The sequence below is a fragment of the Sinocyclocheilus rhinocerous genome, unplaced genomic scaffold (assembly GCF_001515625.1).
Source record: "Sinocyclocheilus rhinocerous isolate Xijiao unplaced genomic scaffold, SAMN03320098_v1.1 scaffold273, whole genome shotgun sequence".
NCBI lineage: Eukaryota > Metazoa > Chordata > Actinopteri > Cypriniformes > Cyprinidae > Sinocyclocheilus > Sinocyclocheilus rhinocerous.
In genome coordinates this window covers 258,582-281,953 of record NW_015656360.1, presented here as the reverse complement: position 1 = coordinate 281,953, position 23,372 = coordinate 258,582, and the positions used below count along the sequence as shown (strand labels likewise).

The 23,372-nt window shown below is 37.2% G+C and overlaps 2 protein-coding genes across 3 annotated transcripts in view; both read left to right on the top strand.

Annotated features, from left to right (window-relative positions):
* LOC107719979 (caskin-1-like) overlaps positions 1 to 20,222 on the top strand; it is a 61,416-nt gene extending 41,194 nt beyond the window's left edge. Inside the window, exons 2-6 of one of the 2 annotated variants that reach the window (XM_016527538.1) lie at positions 7,410 to 7,461; positions 17,102 to 17,199; positions 17,409 to 17,554; positions 18,053 to 18,130; positions 20,045 to 20,222. In XM_016527538.1, coding sequence (XP_016383024.1) covers positions 7,410 to 7,461; positions 17,102 to 17,199; positions 17,409 to 17,554; positions 18,053 to 18,130; positions 20,045 to 20,179 — 509 coding nt within the window. In that variant the 3' untranslated portion in view covers positions 20,180 to 20,222. Of the gene's footprint in view, positions 1 to 7,409; positions 7,462 to 17,101; positions 17,200 to 17,408; positions 17,555 to 18,034; positions 18,131 to 20,044 lie in introns of both variants that reach the window. The other variant, XM_016527537.1, reaches the window with a different exon arrangement.
* Positions 20,223 to 20,469: 247 nt separating this feature from the next.
* LOC107720073 (caskin-1-like) overlaps positions 20,470 to 23,372 on the top strand; it is a 42,004-nt gene continuing 39,101 nt past the window's right edge. Inside the window, exons 1-2 of the mRNA XM_016527678.1 lie at positions 20,470 to 20,479; positions 20,555 to 20,609. Coding sequence (XP_016383164.1) covers positions 20,470 to 20,479; positions 20,555 to 20,609 — 65 coding nt within the window. The remainder of the gene's footprint in view (positions 20,480 to 20,554; positions 20,610 to 23,372) is intronic.

The following is a 23,372-nucleotide window of genomic DNA, read 5'->3' as shown; positions in this document are numbered from 1 at the left end:
TTACATAAACATATTTACACACACATATATATATATATATATATATAAAATATAAATTAATTTATTTATTTAATTGTGGATTAAGTGTCAAAATTGTTAAAAAGGGTAACTAGATTGGGACGCCATTATGCATCCCATGCACATCCAAAACACACCATACTTACTCTTAAATCCAGTTTTTAATTTGTTTCAGGTTTCTTTGCAGTAAAAGTGGTGTGAAAGTTTGATTAAACAAATGTGTACAGTAGTATATAAAGTGTGTTTGAGACTGGGAAATAGTGGGGCAAGATAGAGCAGCTGGCTGGGGAGCAGTTCAGTCCATGGAAGAGCCACCCCACCAACCACTAGCCAAGAGAAGAGGCAAAGCAAAGGAACGGGGACAAGATTTAACTAATCACTTTCATCAGCGCTGCCAACGCCATGGAGGCTCAAACGCTACTATTAGCCACCTGCCGGCACCAAGCCGTGATATAAGGTTTGGATTCTCCCCCAATTCTGTTTGCAATGGCCACTGAGGGTGATCACAATCAGGCCAGTTCACGAGCATGAAACGGAAACTGCTCCCAGGGTACTTTGACACTTGGAGCCGTTCCCTCCCTGGGCTGGAGTCTGTTCTTTCTCTGCCTGGTTCTGATCTGTTTGATCCGCTGTCAGCCTTCGGCTGATTGGATTGTAGGAATAGCACCTCTCACAGGATGCTTTCCTTTCCATCTTTCTCATTCAATCTGTCTTTCTTATGAATGAACAGGGGAATGTGTTGTGTTCGCACCGTGGGGCCCTGCATGTAAGATGTGTGTCGTGTAGCTCACGCTGGAAGCAGAAATGTCTTTATTAGTGTGCTAGTGCTTATGTGTGCTGTGTAGCATGAAGCCCGGACCTCAGCAGTCAGAGCGAATGAAGGGGTCTCATTGTGTGCATTCTGGGAAAGCCCCAAAGTAATGGCTCTGGAGGTGTGGACATTTTCTGCTTAACAAGCAGAAAGAAATTAACTTTGATGCTAAATGATGTAAATGGTGGATAAAACTAAGGTTTGGATGTGAAATGGGATATGAAAGAGAGTTGTTGCTAAGTTTAGCTTAACTATTGTTTGCTTTCCCAGTAGGCCATTTTGCTCAACCCCAGAGGCATCAATCAGTGCTGGCAAGCCAATGCAAATGCAGCTTTATAATCAGCCTCTTTGGCTTTTTTTTTCCACTGAAGTATTTTAAAATGCTTTTTTTTTTTTTTTGGTTGTTTGTTTGTGCTTATGAAGTTAGGCTTCTTTCTAATCAGTCAATGGCTTCCAGAAATGTACTGCTGTTTTTGTATCCCTAAATGAGAGGGGATTCTGAGCGTTAACCATTGATTAACAACAAAGTCTGTTTTCTGTTTAGTGGCTAGTAAATATGCAAAATAAAGCTGACAAAGAGCAATAATGGAACATTCATAGTACATGTTGGCAGTAGGGCTGCATGATTTGGGGAGAAATCAATTGTGTATTTATTTATTTAAAATGTATTTAATTTATATAAAAGTTATGCAAATAATAATAATAACAACAACTGAATCGTGCAGTATATATATTTAATTTAACTAATTAATTAATTCATTCATTCATCGCGATTTTATAATTACACTAAGCCATATCATGATTTCTGTTTTATTTAAATTATCTGTGCAACCCTAGTTGGTAGACATCAGTGTTAAATTTGTTGATGAATAATAATTTATTTTATAATTTTCGTCAACGACATTTTTCAATGACAAAAACGTCAGTTCTGAATGACAAAAAATATGAGTAAAATCTATTGACATTTTTGTCAACGACTAAAAACAAGATGAATATGTTAGGGAGGGACGATGTGGGAAGAAATCTAGTTAAAACTTATGTGCGTGGTAGGGAGAGTAGATGCGTACATTTGAACTGTAACGCTGATCTGCCTGGCGAGACTTGCGTTTGCATACTTGCTGCATGTCTCATTAAACGTTCAAAAATGTCAATGTGTGGGAGTAAGAGAAGGGTAGACATATGATAAATTATAAAAAGTGAGACGACACGAAAGATAACTCAGCCCGGTCCTTTTTTCTGTGTGCACACAGAAAGCGCCACTCAGACAGCACACAAGTACTGAATTCAGTTCTCTTTCACGTCTTATGGCATTTAAACTGACGAATACACACAAAAAGATGTCAAATTGTCAATTTTGGCGAGTATTCACATAAACACATTTGGTTATGGCTTAAGTGAACATAAACGGTTGTGAGAATATCGGATGTGTATCTTTATTGGATCTGTGCTTTCGGTCTTAAAGGGACAGCAGCCTATTTAGCTGCTGCTATCTGTGACATTCATGTTAATTCAAAAACATAGAAAAAGAGAAAATCACTCACTTCTCTTGACTGAATCTCTTTTGTAAACTTAGTATGGATTCATATAAAATTATTTTATATAAATAAATGTCTGCTTGAAAGAATAAAGAATGTCACTGCATATATGACCATTAGTCTTTCCTTGAAAAGAAGACCATGTTCTTGTTACTTTATGCGATGTGGGTTTATTTAATTTTAAGATAAAGACATGTTATGAGTCACAGTAGTTAAATCTCTGTTTATATTGCATAATATCATAATGTCATTCATATTAACAGGTTTTCTCCAGGAATATATATTGAGTTTGGGAATGGTATCATATGGAAAATGCCATCATGATATAATACCTTGTATAAAAAAATCAAATTTCTTCATTGCGTTTTTTAGGCTATACCATAAAACTGCCCAAAATATTATAAAATATTGCCTCACAATTTCATTTATTGTAACACAAATAATTTTTCATGCAGTTCAGTCTAGCTAGCATTATTATAAATCCTGAATTGAGAATAAAAATGTCTTTGGATTGTAAAGTCTTTGAAATCCGTTTTTTGTATATACACAACATTTATTAATGAGGCCCAGCTGTGAGTCACTTTGTTGTGGGTGACTGCTAAAGTTATTCCAGATGTGTCACAATGTTTCTTCATGCCCATGGCTACCCGTACACACACTCTGTCACAGTGTATGGGTCGTGTCTACTGTTCTTATGTTTGTAAACATGGTCTGTCAAATTTAAGCCTTAGTTAATCCTTTTGGTACAGTTTAAAATTAAATTGTGTTCGGTTAAGGGATCTAGAACATGATCATACAAAATAACACATTAATAGGTCCCTAATAAGTACTAATAAACAGCCAATATGCTAGTAATAAGCACTAGTTAATAGTGAGAATTGGTGCTTAAAATAAAGTGTTACCGGAATTTCATAGTTTCATAGCAACTCAACATTGATAATAAAAAGAAATGTTTCTTGAGCTTTGCTATCACATGAATAAATTACATTTTAAAATATATTTAAATAGGAAACAGTTGTTTTAATTTGTAATTATATTTCACAATAGTACTGTTTTACTTGATGTTTTATCAAATAAATGAAGCTTGGGTGATCATTGTCACGATCTGTGCTAGGAGGAGCGCGGAACGAGGATCAAATTAACACGAGGAGAAACTGGGTCACGGGGAGCAAAACACACAGACAGTCCAGAACCCTGACAATCATTAGTGACTTTAAAAACATTAGATAATATTACAGACCTCAAACTTTTGAATGTTAATATATATTTTCTTTTATACAAAACTCAAAGCAAATGATAAAATATTATATGGAGAATATTTATTTTGAATTAAGTTGGCATTATATTTTTTTCTTTTAGAAAGTTGTATGTATAAATTAAAATATTTGTAATTGTTAAAATCTAGGGCTGCCAGAAGATAATTCAGCATGTGTTCAAAAAATATCATGTTAAACATTTACATAATATCTGAAGTTAACATGGTGAGTCTGAAAACACCCACTATCTTTCAGATTTTCTATTGACCTTCTGGTGGACACCAGTTTGAAAACCCATATTTTAAAGTACTATGGTATATATGTCATACCATCAACTCAAAATAGCACCTTTTTGTATAGGGCAAATACAACTGGAAAAAAATCTATAAATTCCTATGATACAGTACTATGGAGATGGCCAAGTAGAATCTGGCAACATAAGCACAATACTTCTTTGAAGCTTGAAGACATTTAAAGATGTTTTTCAGACGTTTTCACTGTCCATTGCAGATTCAAGAGAGCACAGCTGCAGATCTATAAGATGCATTCTTGTTGTAACACATTTCCTTGCTGTGCTTCATCTGGCATCCAGACCTCTCAATGCTTGTGACCCATCGCCACTCCAACTTTTCCAACTGCATGTCTCGACAAAGCCTGTGAACTTTTTTTTTGTGTGTGTATCACCAAGTACTCTTGTCCCACTTAGGGCGGCCTGCAGACAGAGAGAGAGATGAGTCACAGAGAAGCTTTTCCACTACATCTCATAACATTCTTCTGTCTGGGAACAGCGGATATGCAGAATCAATCGTGGCTGGGCAGCATTCGCTGTTTCTCCCCTCGCTGCTGTCTCTAGTCCTGCAGTCAGCTCTTTGATTTTTCCATTAGAGCATCAGTCTCTTTTGTACACCCCAATTTTTTACTACAAATCAACAATGGAGAGCATGTCGTAGTCTTCTAAGAGGAGATGTCTCAGCGATGTTAGATTTCTCCTCAGTCAAAAGGGAGTCAATCTGTCTTCTGTGTGCTTGTGTTGGAAACATCATTCAGTTCAAGTCATTTCAGGTGTGAGAGCGCTGTTGTCATTTGGAAATGTATGCAGGTTTGACAGCTGTTGTTTACCTCCATTAGACTATAATAGTACATGCTGATTTTTTTTAAATATGAGCCCTATTTGTTGCAGACTCGTACATTTTTACAAAGAGGCATAACTCCTCCTCTTGTCCCCAGAGCGAACATCTCCAGGCTCATATTTGTACCTCTAAATATTTTCATACAACAAAGCAACCCAGTTCTGTCTGTGCTCTGAGCGTGTCAGTGTGATGTAATATTTGTTTTCAGTTTTGAAGAGCAGATTTTACTGACCCATATTTTTCCTCACTATCCAGCGGGTTAACTGGGCACTATAAAAAGATCTGAAAGACGCTTCTACAAAACATTTCTGAGAGAAGTAAGGCAGAGTTTAGTTTACACATTTAGTATGTGCATCGAAGCTAGAGTCAAAGTCAAAGACACATCAGTCTCAATCTTGCTTATCATGTATCAGTAAATATACGTGACAGGACTGCCATCATGGGATGCTGTACTTGTGATGGGTACCATAGATTGTGAATGGGGGTTCTACTCTCAAAAATATTGTCCTAGCCCCTTGATGTGTCATAAAGTCACAAAATGTGCTGCTTAATGATGGGCCAACTCATCAGACAACCAACTAGTCATTTAGTGAGGTTGGCTTTTTTCTAGATACATTACTGTTTAAAAGTTTGGGTCAGTAAGATTTTTAAATACTTATATTCAGCAAGGATACATCAATTCATCAAAAGTAACAGTAAAGACATGTGTAACAGAAAATTTTTATTTCAAATAATTGCAAATATCCACAAAAATAAGCAGCACAACTGCTTCTTATTCAACCTTGATAATAATCATAAATGTTTCTTGAGCATCCAGTCAGCATATTAGAATGATTTCTGAAGGTTCACTCAAAAGCAAAGTAAATCACTATTTCCCACAATTTAAAAACGAAATAATAGGCCATCCTATTGATGTAAACAACTGAATAATTGATAAAGGATGTGAAAATAGTGTCTCTATTCTAAGTAGAATCCATAGATCTGCACTTTTCACATTGCCATTATTGGAGTCAGTTCTAACATATAGTACCTTTCATCTGAAGGTCTAATTTAAGAGGCAAAAATGTTGATAAACAAACCATCGGAGAGCAAGAGCACAAAGGCAGCAGCTCACTATAGATAGAAATTCTCCTCTGTAACCTTTGTGTCTTGAAATAGAAGCACCCACTTGTTTCCCCATAAACCTAGGCAGCCATTTACTAGGGACTTACTCCATCCTTGTGTTTTATTTAATATCAGTTCTCACTGTGCTCTGTTTGGAAACGTCAGGCCAGGCCTGAGTGGTCAAAGAGTTAAAGACACAGCAGAAAAAGACACACAGATGTTCTCTGTCACATTGAGCAGCAGCTGCTGAAAACAGCCCTGTATTCAGGCTGACTGATGTAGATTGCTGCGAGCAGCTCCATTCCGGATGTAATACGGACCTCATATGGCATATTCTGATCCGCTTCCAAATTCCACCCCTCATATTATAGGCCCAATAGAAGCCCATTTACCAGGTGTTAAAGGTTTTATCACCTACAGACCAGTTAAATCGGTGAAATCTCAAACATGCCAAAGCCAAAGGGCACTATGCTGGCTGTTTCATGAAAACAGGCCAGTGAGGTACTTAAAGCTGAAGCGTGTAATTTCTGTTCTTCAGGGGTCATCAAACGTGATAGCAAAAATCATGACTGTTTCCGAAAAGGTTTCCTCCTGTCTATTATTGTTTGATCAAACAGAGTCTGCCTCAAATGCATGCCATTGGTTGAACCATTGTTGCTGTGATGAGTAATTTGGAACAAAAGTACTTTTTAGGCAATTCAACCTAATACTTGACTCTGTGCAAGTTATGATTGGAGTGCTTTTGCCAAAAAGTGTTGTGAGTGAACAGTGAAGCATGAGTGATTTATGGGTGGAAGAAAGTGTGACACCAGTAGTTAGTGCTCCACAGAGTCTCTTTTATGGCTGTGCTGCTGTTAGTGAAAGTGATGGAGTGAACAGCCCTTAGAGACAGGCATAGCGTTCTTCCCCGTGTCTGCTGGGAAACAGGACAGTTTGCCATCCACGCAGCTCCATATGAATGCAAACTAAAAATGGTCATGGTGTATAACCTCAAATGACCGTAAAAGCTTTTTTGCATGTGACAAGGATGCATGGGTAACTGTCAGTACTGAACAATAGTTCTGGCCCACACAGCTGAGAAGAATGATTATCCTGTTGTTCCTCCTTTCTAATTAGCATTCCCAAACTATGAAGATTATGCAATGTTTATGTAAAAGTATACATTTCAATCATTGATTATGCACTAAAAATGATCATAGTCCCATCTCAAGGGTTTTCATTTGGAAGTTGGAAGGCAGTGCAGAGTTTTAGGTTTCGAGTGTGTAATTTTCACTGCTGGTCATGCAGCTCTAGCACACACTCAGTATTCTAGTGCATACTCAAAGTTACAGTCCTAAAATAGAGAATTTTCCAATGCTAATGGGAAATCCAAGCCTTAAATCAAATATACTGGCCTCAAACACTTATTTGTGGAAATGTTGTTACTTTTTGCTATAAAAACTGTATGTAGAGCCCTAGTATCATAGAACATGCTGTGAAATGTCCTTACTCCCACAGTGTACTATTGTTGCTTTTTAATCATACTCATCCTTCTTTCCCTCTCTTCTTTCTTTAGAGTTGCTGGGTTCTGCCAAGAAGGTGAACGTCAACTTCCAGGACACTGATGGGTGAGTGGGACATATAAGGGCTTTATATGGCTCCATGTGGCAGTCTCTTGTAAACATGATCGTTCCTGTCTGACTGCCAAATATCCTCGGGATCTGCCAGAGCTCATGTGTGCTTGTTGGTTTAGAAAAACTTTTATCCAAGTCTCTTTCCCTCTCTTATCCAACTCACCTTCATATACATTACAGAACCGTACTGATCCATAACTGCTCTTTAATTTAAACCTAATCGATGCTTAATTATTATACAGTGATTAATATTTTGTAAAAATAATAAAATATTTTTTTAAACCATGTGGCATTTAGGTAAATAAATGTATCACAGATACAATTTTTAAGCAAAATATTAAAAGTTTATTAGATTTTAAAGGGACAGATATACTGCTCAAAATTAAGACAATAGTATTTAAACCCTTTTTGGTAGTCAGATGTTACTACTGTATGTATATTGTTTTTTAATATAACTTCTTTTTGGCATGATAATTTTAGTTATCCATATACCCTGTGTTTTATATTCAGAGGTGTTCCGTGAGATTTGACAGAAAATGTCCATAAACATTGAAAAATAAAAAATTTTATGTTTAAACCACAGATGGCACAGAGTCCATAATTCCATAGTATACATTCCATAGTAACATCCAAATGCTCTTTGGGACTGTACATTGCACAGCATAATTGCATGTTGATTGCTGATAAAGTCTAGCTAGATTATGAGAGTTTGACATTTTCTCTCATCCAAATTGGTCCTGCCACATTCAATAACTCTTTCAGCCGCCCTTGATGTTTGTTCAGTTCTGTCCAGTGTTTCAGAGGCAGAGAGCATTGTGTTATTTGTGCCAGCGTCATCGAGAGTTAAATCAGCCATTTGTTGGGCTGTTTTGTTCCACATATCCTGTAGATTTTTTTCCCTCGGATGTTATAATGGTGTACATATTGGTTGTTAATCATGCTCTCTACTGTAATTTTTCTTGAGTACAGCACAGCTGAAAAGAAGACTCTGAGTTGAGATATAACGCACAGAGCAGAAAGACACCTGGGTTGAAGCACCAATGTTTCTAGTGCTGCATGGTCAGTTATTTCTGTTGATGCAGCTCAGTAAAAACAATGGAATAAAAAAATAGCGATTCAAGCAGTGTTTATAAGCGCAGCACTGATTTGTTTACAGCGGTAACCAAGGAAACGCTGTATAGCTGCTGTTCCATAAGCGCCACCTGCTGTCAGAGAGTGAATTTGCGCTCTCATTCAGCCCGTCTGCTGTTTTTGTTTCGTGCAGATATGTTTTATGTACTATAGATTTACAAAACTAAATCTAATTTAGATAAAAAACTGCATGTATGCAGCATCTTTGTTTGGATCGTGATTAAAATACAGTTGTTGCCTCTAATTTTAAATGGAAAGAGCACAGGGAAAGCCTTAGTTTATTTATATGAAGAGATTTATTTTATTTGTGTTATTTAATTATTTGATAAAAAAATAAAAAAAATCAGTTTAGTGTTATTTGACATTTCAATTCCACAAAGAAATGTCCAGCATTTTGTCCAAACAATAATAAAAGGACACCTTTTCATTTATAATTTGTCTTGAATCTCATTTTGTTAAAAAAAAAAATTTGTGAGAAAATCGTATCGTGAAATCATTATCGTGAATCGCATCACATTGTGAGTTGAGTGAATTGTTACATCCCTAAGTGACATACTTGCACATCATTAAAATGACAAGTAAGATATTATCATAGACAATTAATATTGCACACCCCTAATATCTAGCGATACTGCACTCTAAAAAATACTGGGTTGTTTCAACCCAACTTTGATGGACCAATACGGACTAACCCAACTTTTGGGTTAAAAATGTAATTAAAAAATTTAACCCAACAGCTGGATTAGTCCAGATTTGACCCGAAGTTGGGTTGAAACAACCCAGCATTTTTTAGATTGTGTCAGCTTAAAAAACATTTGGCTCCTAAAAGTACAATTTTTAGGGGCCAATAGGTGTCCCCCCCCCCCCCTTTTTTCTGCAGTCAGTGTGATGAGCACAGCCTATTCTCCAGCCAGCAAAGGCGTTGCGGCGAAGACAGAATTTCACAGAAATTGCACCTCACACACAAAAGCACACTCGTGTACACGGTGGATGGGCAGACTGCCATTAACACTCACTGATTCTCACATGCGCAGACGGATAGGCAAACACGCGCTGACACACTCTCACACATATGCAGTCAGGCACAAATACACAAACATCATCTAACAAAACGATCCTTAAACTAATCACAGCAACACACCCACTAATCATATTTCAAATGACCCAAAAATACAACAGGGGCCTGTCCTGCTTTGAGCTCAGCGATCCATAGATCAAAGGCTGTTTTATTTTGCTGTAGTCTGTCAAGCTGTGGAACCGACAGAATAATTAAAAAATCTCTTCTATTGATCACTGTCACTGAACAACGGTGGCATTCATCATCACGACTCTGGGTTTTAAGGAAATTAAAGCTGTAACTCTAAACCGATGAATACCTCCACGCAGCCTGAATCCTCACAAATGCCATGTAGTGTATTTACATGCACAGCCTTCCTCAGGCCGAGCTCACATTTGTATCGGCAAGATAAATTACTCGCACATTAATTCCTTCTCCATAGACTATTGCTTTCTAAGCAGAGATGAAATTATGTTGTCTGCTGAGTGGAGAATAGAGCAGCAGCAGTGAGAAAATGGAGTGGAATGGATCCCTCTTTTCTGGGCTTAAACTGCCAGTTGGATGCGTGGTGGTCCTTCTAGCCTTGAAATGACAGTCAGACATCTACATCACCATCCCCTGCAATCACTTTAATATCTCACACCCTGTGTGATTGAGAGGCCCACTGAAGAGCTGCACATGGATCAGTCTTAAAGTTAAATTATAAAAGCAAAGTTAGTCTTACACTGTGTCCTAGTGATAAGATTCCAGTGACATGCAATTTGTCTGTTCACACCAGACGCAACACGGCTACGCGATGCGGCAAAATCAATCAAATATCACATCCAATCAGAAGTATGTGTGAGGGGACACTCTGAAAACTCACTGCACAAAACGAAATGAATAAGATTATAATTTAATTCATAAATATTAATTTTTTTTTAACATAATACTGATTATCTTTGTTATGGAATAAGCTTGTTGGTTCTCATTGAGTTTAACATTCATTGTTTGCTTTCATTTATTCAGTCAACATTGAATAAAGCACATAAGGTCAGCTAAATATCTACAGCGGATCTAAATATTTATAATTAATTATAACTAGTTATGATTAATTATTCATATTTCCCCATGAGCTGATTCGCTACAATAGTATGTATGTTGTTCCAGCCGCAATGTTGCAGAAATAGAAACTGTTTCTGAAATGGAATCCAATGTCACTCGTCGCGTGTATGTCGCGGCTGGTTAGGACAAAAACTCTGATTAACATGGAAAAGATACCTTTTATCGCATGTCACAGAGTCGTGTCACATCTGGTTAGAACATAGTGTTAACCATATCTTAGTGTTTAGCATACTTGTTCCACCACTCTGGCATTGCTAGGAAACAAAAGTTATAAGGCTGATCTCTTAAAAAAAATCCTTACATTTAAAAAGAAAAAACACATCTCTCCTCAATAAGCTGCATGATTTGAGGTATTATTATTTATGCCCATAGCATGGTGCCGTGACGTTTTGGCTGCAAGAAGAGGTTTTAAGAATAGTGTGAATAGAAGAATAGTAATGTTTCACAAACATCTCTAATAAAAAGTTAAATTACAAATATTTTATTAAAAGTATTAAATTATTATTATTATTTTTAAATCTATATTTATGTCAGATCTGTTTGTCAGAGCATTTTGAGACGCATCAGGAGCACAGGAAGCAGCAGGAGCACAGCCTGAGGAATGTCAGGTGCTTGATGCTGCTAGGAGGATTCTGTCGTAGAATGTTCCGGTGGGCATCTGCGGGAACAATAAAAACAAAGATGCTTTAAATGGGGCGCACACTAAGCACTGATTTAAAGGCTTGTTGTGACAATGTTTTAGACAGGTTTGTGAAGGCAGTGTGTCTCAGTGCCCCAGGCACTCAGTGTGAAGGTCACTGGTACTGACAGCCGCACAAACACACACTCTCATTGCGGTCAGAGTTGAGCCCCAGCAGAGCCACAGCAAAATAGGAGGCTTTTTTGTGGATTCTGAGATAAGCTCTATTTAAAATGAGCTTGAGGAAAATTGCAACATGACTGCCATCTGCTGTGAGGCTGTGTTCACCAGGCTATAATCTCACCATGTTATCACATACATCTCTGTGTGATTGTCAATATCACATACCATAACAGCTTTCAAATTGACTGTGGATCGTACCAGACCTGTCTGTCCATTACTTCCAGGTGGATTCAAAATCGGTCTCCCATGACCTGATAAACATAGGGTTGATAGACCCTGTTTGTGGGGGCTTCATCCTCCGTCTTTCATTTCAGCCCACATAAAAATCTAAGATTAATATAGCTGCCAGCCCCCTAAAAAATCTAACCTTGCTCTTGAAGCAATAAATAATTCTTTCAGCCACAATAGTTCATTTTCAGGTAAGAAGCTGAGCCCTCCAAGACTGAAATCCTGAAACAGCCCCTACATGTTAGCTTTCATCTACAGAAAGTACATTTGTACATTTAGAGTGTTTCCAATTTTGGTGGTGGGGATTTTGATTCATCCCAGGATTCGAGTGCTTTGAGTCTAAAATGATTAGTTTAGATTAGTTCATTGATTTGTTCAGTGTCTATTTACTTAGATTTAATATTCACGCTAGCAGAGGGTGAAAAATTATCATTTTTATGTGCTTTTTTTTATGTGCCGATTTGATTTGTTAAAAAAATACTAAGTCATTCATGACTAATAAAAGATTTATCATGCTTTTTTATTTTATTTAGGTGACAACAAAGCAGATCTGTCATTTTTCCTCCATTGTGTGAACTGTTGAGCGTGACATTTTATCAAGATATAAAAAGACAGTTTTATAATGTTTTATCATAATGTTTTCTAGCCACCAAGGTCTCACTGGCTTCAAAAGTGATAGACTTAAGTGAATAATAAATAATTGTCAGTGTACGAAAATTAATGAGAATGGTTTGTTCACTTGAAAGAAAACAAAAACAGGTTCATTGTCATGTCATTATTATGTCACTACCACATGAAATGAGCAGCAGTTCTCTAATTAAACATGCAGCTTTAGCTCAGCAGATGATGCTCATTTTTTTTTAATGAACAATGTGTGTAATGCTGAGGATCAAAAACAATCTAATCTATAAACCTGCTGATGTCTTCAAAACACACAGTTTGGGCAGCTGCGACTCAGTGGCAGGATTAATGATGCTGTTCTTTTATTGAATTCATTACCACGCTCAGTGAGCATTAATAAAGCCTTAATTCTTCTGTCTAAACCCAATCAGCTAATTATGACTTTTCATTTCTTGAACTGCAACTCTGCAGTTTCTTCCATGCAATTCGTCATCTTTAGACTTTTAATATACTAACGGTTCGTGTTATGGCTGCCAATCAATATAACAAAAAAAATTTTTTTAAGTGAAAGCCATACCGTGACTTGCTTTGAAACCATAAAAGTCACTTTTTTAAGATTGCATTAGTTTAAAGATTTTTCATATGAGCAAAAGTTCTGGTATATAATTTGACAAAATTTTAGGTATCTGCGGTCATATTGGTTTTGGACAATAAAGCTGTTTTTTTTTTTTTTTTACTTTCTATTAGTCAAAAAATTTTTAAAAATGTATCAATGTTTCCACAAAATTATTAAGCAGCACAACTGCTTTCAACATTGATAATAATAAGAAATGTTTCTTCAGCAGCAAATCAGCATATTAGAATGATTTCTGAAGAATCATGATACAACGAAGACTGGAGTAATGATGCTGAAAATTCAGCTTTACCATCACCGGAGTAAATTACATTTTAAATATGTATAACAATAGAAAATAACTATTAACAAAATAATAATATTGTAATATTTTACAATATTACAGTTTTTACTATATATTTAATCAAATAAATGCAGCCTAGGTGATCATAAAGAAGACTTGCTCACCTTAAAAAATATTAAAATAAAACGTACCCACCCCAAACTTTTCAGCGGTAGTGAATAGTGAGAAGTTCATGGGACCTCACATAACTTGTCAACAAGTCAGGTTTTGTCTTTGCAATAATTAATAATCAGTATTAGTCAAAATTCCATATTGGTGAATCCATACTCAATTTGGCCAGATAGTTTAGATATTTTTCTTGCCATGTCGCCAAGCAACACACAGCGGCAGCAGTTTTCCCACTACCTTGGCCAATCCAAATTGAGAAAAGAACATTTTGTAGGTATGTCATACGCACATTATGACATCCATATGTATAGCGCCCCTGCTCTCTATTAGAGATAACAGACATCTTGTGATAATAAATCTAAAGTGTTCTCATAAGAGGCTTAATGTTCTTTCTAATCTGAGATCATTCCCTTAAATGGGAGCACTCGAGGAGCAATGGTGGGAATTTGATTTATGAGCAAGGAAGAGCCTGTCATTTTGCTGCCTCCCCCTTTAATAAAACGATATGAAACTTGCCTTCATAAAAAAAGTCATGGAGAAAGAACAACTGAGATACATTAGAGCTGAGATATTTCCGAGACGGATATTGCCAGCACTGACACAGAGGATTGTCTTGTTTAATGGCATTTTGTTGGAAATAAATGTTTAAGAGGCAGAGGAGCCAGTAGAGCGTTAGATGTGCCTGGATTATTACCCATGATCCAACTGATGTGTCTGCCAGAAACCAAGTGTGCGAGATCACTGATGGATGAGTAGCAGTGAAATTAACAGTGAAATGTGGAGGTCAATATACAGTCTCCAGAGCATGTAGTTTCATGGCTCTGCTGTAACACATTAAGAGGTAGTTTTTGTTTATGTAACAGAGCTGCCAATTCTTGCTAGAACTGTGACATTTCAAAGAGGGTGCAGACAAGTTTAGTGATTTTATATAGCTGTGAGTCCACTGATAGTTATGAATAATCAAAAGTAGTTATAATTGCTACCTTATGACTTGAGGGCTCAACAGTTCTTCTAATATTAGATTGCATTATCTATCTATCTATCTATCTATCTATCACATACATCTAACTGTATAATTTTTTTAATACAATTATTTCACATATTTCAAATATTTCATTTGTTATTATGTATATACACTATTGTTTAAAAGTTTGTGGTTGGTAATAGGGTTGCAAAAGGGTGATAAATGTCCGGAAAATTTCCGGAAACTTTCCAAAAATCCCTGGAATATTCCAAAAAAAATCCTGGAAAGTTTCCTAAATTTCTGGAATGTTTCCGAAATTTACTGGAAATTTTCCACCTTTATGCAACCTTAGTTGGTAATATGTTTTAAAGTTACTTATGTCACTTAAAATAAAATTTAATAAAAACAGTAAAATAATATATATTTTTAAATATTATTGCAATTCAAAATAGCTGATTACTGTTCTAATATATTTTAAAATGTAATTAATTCCGGTGATGGCAAAGCTGAAGCACTTTTAGTCCTTTTTATGTCCCAGTTTACTTTTAATAATTTTTTTTAAATGTATTTACACTCTTTCATTATGGTGATAATGATGACGATGGTGGTAAACAATATCTCATCAGACATGCTGCTTAGTGAATGGAGGAGTGCTGATGGTGCTTCCTTTGGAGGGAACGCCTTGGGCTTTAGTAGTACCCTCATTAAGAAAAGTAGGTCAGGCGGCATGTGTTTATATGTGTTCACCTCTGTCTTGCCCTGTAGTGACACACGGGAGAGAAAGACATACACGCATATATGAAGAGACGAGGCTTACTGTATCTGGCCTACTAATAGAGAAAGTGCCACAAAGTGAAGAGAACAATGAATATTGTATGGCTTGTGATGTGGAGCCTGGGAAAAGGGGGACGTTTGGTGTGGAGAGTGGGGTTTTCTGGCCCATCCCCCAGCATGCTCTGCTGCAGCAGCACAGTGCAAACCTGCATGCTAGTGCCAGTGAGAGAGGGAGAGATGGGTCAGACAGGCTTCCTGTAAGTCTAGTATTCTGCTCTGAGCCGCCACACTCCAAGGGTTTACGTTCATAGTTGCGCTGGCAACCAGAGCCTCACAACTGTAGCCATGGTTACTGCATATTTTATGCACCAATCACAGAGAGCGAGTTGTGGCAGAAAATCCAGTGAGGGCTTTTTGTCTCTGGCACTTTGAAGAACCGTCTGCACTACTGGGTTAAGAGCACAGGACCCTACTGCACTCCGGACATGCTAAATCATAATGCATTGTGGGAAAATACTAAAGAACATAAAGGATATTCATTATATAAGTATTTGTCCACTACCCTGAACAAAAATTTTCAATAGATTTATTAAAAACTCAAATAAATAAAAGTTCTTTAGTGGCAGTGATTTTCTGCATATTCTAAATAGTCTGAAATGTTTTTATCTGTTGAAGACTGGAATGTACTGTAGCTGTATGAGTTTGTGTTTGGAAAGTCACAGCTGTTTTTGGTGCCGCATTCAAGATGGAATGATTCAATCTTGTATATACAAACAGACACACACAATCTGCTGCCTCATATATAATCACGTGTTCTTACACTTGCAGATTTTGCTATTATCAAAAACAGCTGAGCAAACATACACACAGTGACACATGCACACTGATGAATGAGGTTGCAGTACAAACACAGGCTCCTCGTATTAACCTCAGATGTTCAGTTCTGTGAAAGTTAATGAGTGTATGTGGTTGACAGTGTTGTCCGCTAGTATAGTCCTTTGTAAAGGCAGTTGATGTGGTCTAGCTGAAGGGAGGCACAGGAGAAATCAGGAGAGCAAGAGACATTAACATCTGTTAAGTGCTGTTGGTCTTTGTATTAACAGGGCCAACTATAAATCAATAAACAATTATTAGTTATTTCTAATGATCCCATTGTCATTTTTTGTCATATACTGTATGTATATATATATATATATATATATACACGTGTGTGTGTGTGCACGCCTATCTGTATTTTTTTATATGTATATATTGTATATTACAGTTAATACACACACACACATATACTGGTTTCCATTTTTTGTGGTGACATTCCATAGACGTAACAGTTTTTATACTGTATAACTGTATTTTCTATCCCCTTACCCTAACCCTACTCCTAAATCTACCCCTCACAGAAACCTGCTATTTTAGATTTTCAAAACACTTCATTATATGTGATTTATAAGCTTGTTTCCTCATGGAAAACAAAAAAGTTCAAAATTTACTGGTATTACTATACTTGTGGGAACATTTGGTCCTCATAATGTAGGGAATACCAGGTAGACACACACACACACTTGTTGTTTGATAACCTTATACTGATTCATACTGAAAAATAAGACTAAAAGCTCCATTTACAACAGTTTGATGATTTTTTTTATTCATTCCATTCCAATGGAATTAAAATGGAATTTTAATTTTTGAATTGCATTCAAATTACAGTTCTGCATCCTGTTTGTTACCTCAATTCAAATTCAGTAAAGGAATTGGCGTTCTTAATTAAATTCTGACGTCCTGTTTATGTCATTTTTATGTGTTATTCACAGATTTTCACCACTGCACCATGCAGCTCTCAATGGAAATGTGGAGGTTATATCACTGCTGCTGGAGTCTCAGGCCATAGTGGACATCAGGGACCAGAAAGGTACCAGAAAGACATCAGTGTAATTTTTTTAACTTCACATTGGCATCTTTAAATGAAGTATTTGACCTGTTTTGGCACACAGATAAAAAAAGTACAGTATTGCTTTGGATGTCACGTCCAAACAACCTGAAACAAGCTTACTGAACACAACTCTAATGTGTATATTTTGCAGTGCAGTAATATTAAAAGTCTTTCTTTTCATGTTCCAGGGATGCGGCCTCTGCATTATGCAGCGTGGCAGGGAAAGTCAGAGCCCATGAAGTTGCTACTGAAGTCAGGCTCCTCAGTGAACGGTCAATCTAACGAGGGTCAGATCCCCCTGCACCTGGCTGCTCAACACGGACACTATGACGTAGTGAGTACACACTGCTACAACACCATGCCCACTGTTGTTCAAAGACTCCATATGAGCCTCGGTGTATGAAAAAAGATTTGACATGTGGTTATGGATACTGACATCTTGGAACCTGAACCGGACGAGTAAATGCTTTGATGCTAGAGCATCCCACACACATGCATTTAATGAAAGGAAGAAGACAGACAGTTTTCTTCTTCTCTGTCAGAGTTTCTACCTCTTAGTGAAGAGGCTGTTTTAGTAGATACTGTGGCTATTATTCTCTCTCTTAAAGACTTTGGTTTTTGTTTAAATGTTTAAACATGGAATGTAAATATATCATTGTTTTGTGTGGCACTGTGGGGCTGTTTACAGACTGTCTATTAAAAAATTATACTATATTGTATAAAATAAATAAGAAAAATAATAAATAAATAAATGCATGTAACGATAAAACGTTGTGATATTTTTATATTATTATATTATATTACCTGTTCACAGTCTGAGATGCTTCTGCAGCATCAGTCGAACCCCTGCATAGTGGACAATGGTGGGAGGACCCCACTGGACCTGGCTTGTGAATTCGGCCGGGTTGGGGTGAGTCACACACTGCTTTTTTGGTCACTGTCAAATTACTTTTACATCTTTTTCCTGTCTCTATTTGGCTTTTGTGTGTGTGTGTGTGTATGATCATCTGTTTGAAAAAAATACAGAGAGGCGCGCACACACACACACACACGTGTATATATATATATATATATATATACACGTGTGTGTGTGTGCACGCCTATCTGTATTTTTTTATATGTATATATTGTATATTACAGTTAATACACACACACACACATACTGGTTTCCATTTTTTGTGGTGACATTCCATAGACGTAACAGTTTTTATACTGTATAACTGTATTTTCTATCCCCTTACCCTAACCCTACTCCTAAATCTACCCCTCACAGAAACCTGCTATTTTAGATTTTCAAAACACTTCATTATATGTGATTTATAAGCTTGTTTCCTCGTGGAAAACAAAAAAGTTCAAAATTTACTGGTATTACTATACTTGTGGGAACATTTGGTCCTCATAATGTAGGGAATACCAGGTAGACACACACACACACTTGTTGTTTGATAACCTTATACTGATTCATACTGAAAAATAAGACTAAAAGCTCCATTTACAACAGTTTGATGATTTTTTTATTCATTCCATTCCAATGGAATTAAAATGGAATTTTAATTTTTGAATTGCATTCAAATTACAGTTCTGCATCCTGTTTGTTACCTCAATTCAAATTCAGTAAAGGAATTGGCGTTCTTAATTAAATTCTGACGTCCTGTTTATGTCATTTTTATGTGTTATTCACAGATTTTCACCACTGCACCATGCAGCTCTCAATGGAAATGTGGAGGTTATATCACTGCTGCTGGAGTCTCAGGCCATAGTGGACATCAGGGACCAGAAAGGTACCAGAAAGACATCAGTGTAATTTTTTTAACTTCACATTGGCATCTTTAAATGAAGTATTTGACCTGTTTTGGCACACAGATAAAAAAAGTACAGTATTGCTTTGGATGTCACGTCCAAACAACCTGAAACAAGCTTACTGAACACAACTCTAATGTGTATATTTTGCAGTGCAGTAATATTAAAAGTCTTTCTTTTCATGTTCCAGGGATGCGGCCTCTGCATTATGCAGCGTGGCAGGGAAAGTCAGAGCCCATGAAGTTGCTACTGAAGTCAGGCTCCTCAGTGAACGGTCAATCTAACGAGGGTCAGATCCCCCTGCACCTGGCTGCTCAACACGGACACTATGACGTAGTGAGTACACACTGCTACAACACCATGCCCACTGTTGTTCAAAGACTCCATATGAGCCTCTGTGTATGAAAAAAGATTTGACATGTGGTTATGGATACTGACATCTTGGAACCTGAACCGGACGAGTAAATGCTTTGATGCTAGAGCATCCCACACACATGCATTTAATGAAAGGAAGAAGACAGACAGTTTTCTTCTTCTCTGTCAGAGTTTCTACCTCTTAGTGAAGAGGCTGTTTTAGTAGATACTGTGGCTATTATTCTCTCTCTTAAAGACTTTGGTTTTTGTTTAAATGTTTAAACATGGAATGTAAATATATCATTGTTTTGTGTGGCACTGTGGGGCTGTTTACAGACTGTCTATTAAAAAATTATACTATATTGTATAAAATAAATAAGAAAAATAATAAATAAATAAATGCATGTAACGATAAAACGTTGTGATATTTTTATATTATTATATTATATTACCTGTTCACAGTCTGAGATGCTTCTGCAGCATCAGTCGAACCCCTGCATAGTGGACAATGGTGGGAGGACCCCACTGGACCTGGCTTGTGAATTCGGCCGGGTTGGGGTGAGTCACACACTGCTTTTTTGGTCACTGTCAAATTACTTTTACATCTTTTTCCTGTCTCTATTTGGCTTTTGTGTGTGTGTGTGTGTATGATCATCTGTTTGCCCTGCAGGTGGTCCAGCTGCTACTGAGCAGTAACATGTGTGCAGCTCTATTGGAGCCCAAGCCCGGAGATTCGACTGATCCCAACGGCACCAGCCCGCTGCATCTCGCTGCCAAGAACGGACACATCGACATCATTAGGTGAGCTTTCAGAGCCCCGAGACTCGGATGGAAAGACAGGATGCATGGCTCGAATGCTTTTCTAAAAATAGAAGACACACCTCTAGTGTGCTTTTCCAGATTTCAGACTGCCTGTGCCGGGTCGTTGTTACACCTCTGTTTACCAGACACTGAAAATAAATCAGGTCACTTTTTTAAGCCACTAAACCTCCTGGGATAAGAAAACTTTACAACAACATTGCACACTTTACAATAAGGTTTCACATCCATTAGGTGTCATGAATTAACAATAAGCAAAATATTTTCACATTATTTATGAATCTGGGTTAATTTTTAAATAACAGTTCAATAAATGTATTGTTTATTAATAATAATAATAATAATAATAACAAATATGCAGTGGGCACCAGCCCGCTGCATCTCGCTGCCAAGAACGGACACATCGACATCATTAGGTGAGCTTTCAGAGCCCCGAGACTCGGATGGAAAGACAGGATGCATGGCTCGAATGCTTTTCTAAAAATAGAAGACACACCTCTAGTGTGCTTTTCCAGATTTCAGACTGCCTGTGCCGGGTCGTTGTTACACCTCTGTTTACCAGACACTGAAAATAAATCAGGTCACTTTTTTAAGCCACTAAACCTCCTGGGATAAGAAAACTTTACAACAACAATGCACACTTTACAATAAGGTTTCACATCCATTAGGTGTCATGAATTAACAATAAGCAAAATATTTTCACATTATTTATGAATCTGGGTTAATTTTTAAATAACAGTTCAATAAATGTATTGTTTATTAATAATAATAATAATAATAATAATAACAAATATGCAGTTTTTCCATTCATTCTTGTCTGTTCATAATACATTAATTAAGGTTAATTTATACAACTTGAAATGTTAAAAACGTAAATGTAGAATGTAGAGATTAACATGTACATACTAAAATTCTTTAACAGAAAAACATTGCATGTTTTTCATGATCTGCTGGCGGGATTTGTGCCTCATATATTACGGGCTATGATACATCACACATAGGAATCTCTCGTAACACATCTGTAAACCTGTTGTTTGTGTGAAAGAAAATATATTTCCTGTCATATCTAAGCCGGATGTTTCACAGTCCACATCAGCACAGCGTAAGAAACAATCCATATTCTCTCTGTGGCATTAACACCAGGGGAATGTACTAAAATTTGGTGCAGGCAGACAGGCAGAGATTGTGTGTATTGACTAAAAGATGTAGCCTAGCAGTTCTGGGATGGGACAGGAAAGTTTGAGTGAAATTATAAGAGAGGAGACTCGTCATTTATCAAGAGAGAAGCACTAACACAATTATGTCTTGTTTGTTTGTTCACATGTTCATATATGTGTTCATTTCAGGCAGGCGACTGAAATATTTACCTCCTCAATAAGCATCTTTACATATGCAGTTATAATCAATCTGCAGCAGGTTTTTGCATGGTCAAGCTAGTCTTCATTTGTCAAGCCTACATGACATAATACATAATTGAATTTTAAAAGAATAGTTCACCTAAAAATTAATTTGCTGACAATTTACTCACCCTCAGGCCAGTTTGTTTCTTCACTGGAACAGATTAGGAGAAATTTAGCATTACATCATTTGCTCACCACCAGTGGATCCTCTGCAATGAATGGGTGCCGTCACAATGAGAGTCCAAACAGGACAACAAGGAAAGCAAGACAAAGATACCGATTTAAGAATAGGATCATTTACATTGCTCATTGAATTGCTCTGCATTTTAACTGAACCAGCACTTTTCATTTTAAGAGCTAAGGAAGTTGTTTTATTCATGGTCATAAACATAATCAAAACATTGTAACGTGGACAGGAGCTACGGGATGGAAATGTAAAGGGGGAAGGGAAAAGCCTACATCATATTAATGCAAGTTGACTTTATGAGCCATTGGTGTGATGTGTGACACTGGGCCTGCTGTGTGTGTTTGAGTGTTAATGGATCCATGTGCTTGATGAAGTGAGACTCTGCAAACAGACACGCTCTCACTGATGCTAATGAGCAGCCAATGAGCATGTGATGATGATGCAGGTCAGAAGTGCTGGATTTGCTGCCGCTCATGAGAGAGAAGGGGAAACAGTCAGTCACTTAACATGTATTACAATATCCTTGCATCACATGTTCAACAAAACCATTTCTGCTCTACTGGCACCAAAAGGAACTGCAAAACCAATTTATTTCAAAATAGTTTTCAAATAATTCCCCAAAAACTCTACCATCGTTTGGTTGGGTGACCCTATGTCCTCTTTTTCCCAGCCATGTCCTGGCTGGGATTTCTAAATGGCCTAAAATTGGTTTTGGCTTTGTTTTCCTGTTTTTTCTCTAGTGTTTAGACCAAGGGGTTGTTTTCCTTGGTCAGTAACTACAATATTCTGGAGAAAAAATCTTTAGGCAGTCTTTAATGACATAAAATACATTTGATCTGAAATACATATTTTATTTTATTTTTATTTTAGCTACTGCTTTACTGAGTATTATAAGACACACAACTTTGTTTCATCTCTCCATTAATTTCCACACTCACCCATTTTGACTGAGCCATTGATCTGTGTGTGTGTGTTATGAGATCTGAGTATTATCAGAACTGGCCTGGAGCTCAGAGATCGGCTCTTTGATGAGCTATAATTCAGTAATCATGTGACTTCCCACTGCATTATCATACAAATGGCCAGAGGTCCTCATGCAACTATTTACATTTTGACAAGAAATCTATCGCTCCAGATCTCGGCTCAGCCATGCATTTCATGCATTGACATACAAGCTCAAGCGAGTCAGACACTGGACAAGCCATGTCCTCAGCATCACCCGCTGTATCTGCGCACAGACAGCTGTACCTGCTTGTGATGAAGGGCATCTTCCCTTCTTTCCACTGGGAACATGAGCATGGTTGAGTGTGCCCGTCCCCAGCCATATTCCTCTGGGTTTGCCAGGCCCCATCCACTCCCTAATACAACACACTGCCATCCATCATTGTGACAGCAAGAGCCAGACCTCCTTCATTATCAGACAGAGATGAGAGGAAGATCAGAGGTGTTCTGCACTGTCCTGCCTTTGTACCATCCTAATGCTACACTGCACATCAGACATTTTATTGGACAACAATAAGACTGGCACATTAATCAATGCATCATATAGCACACCCAATTTTTCCATATTTGATTGGTATATACAGTATATA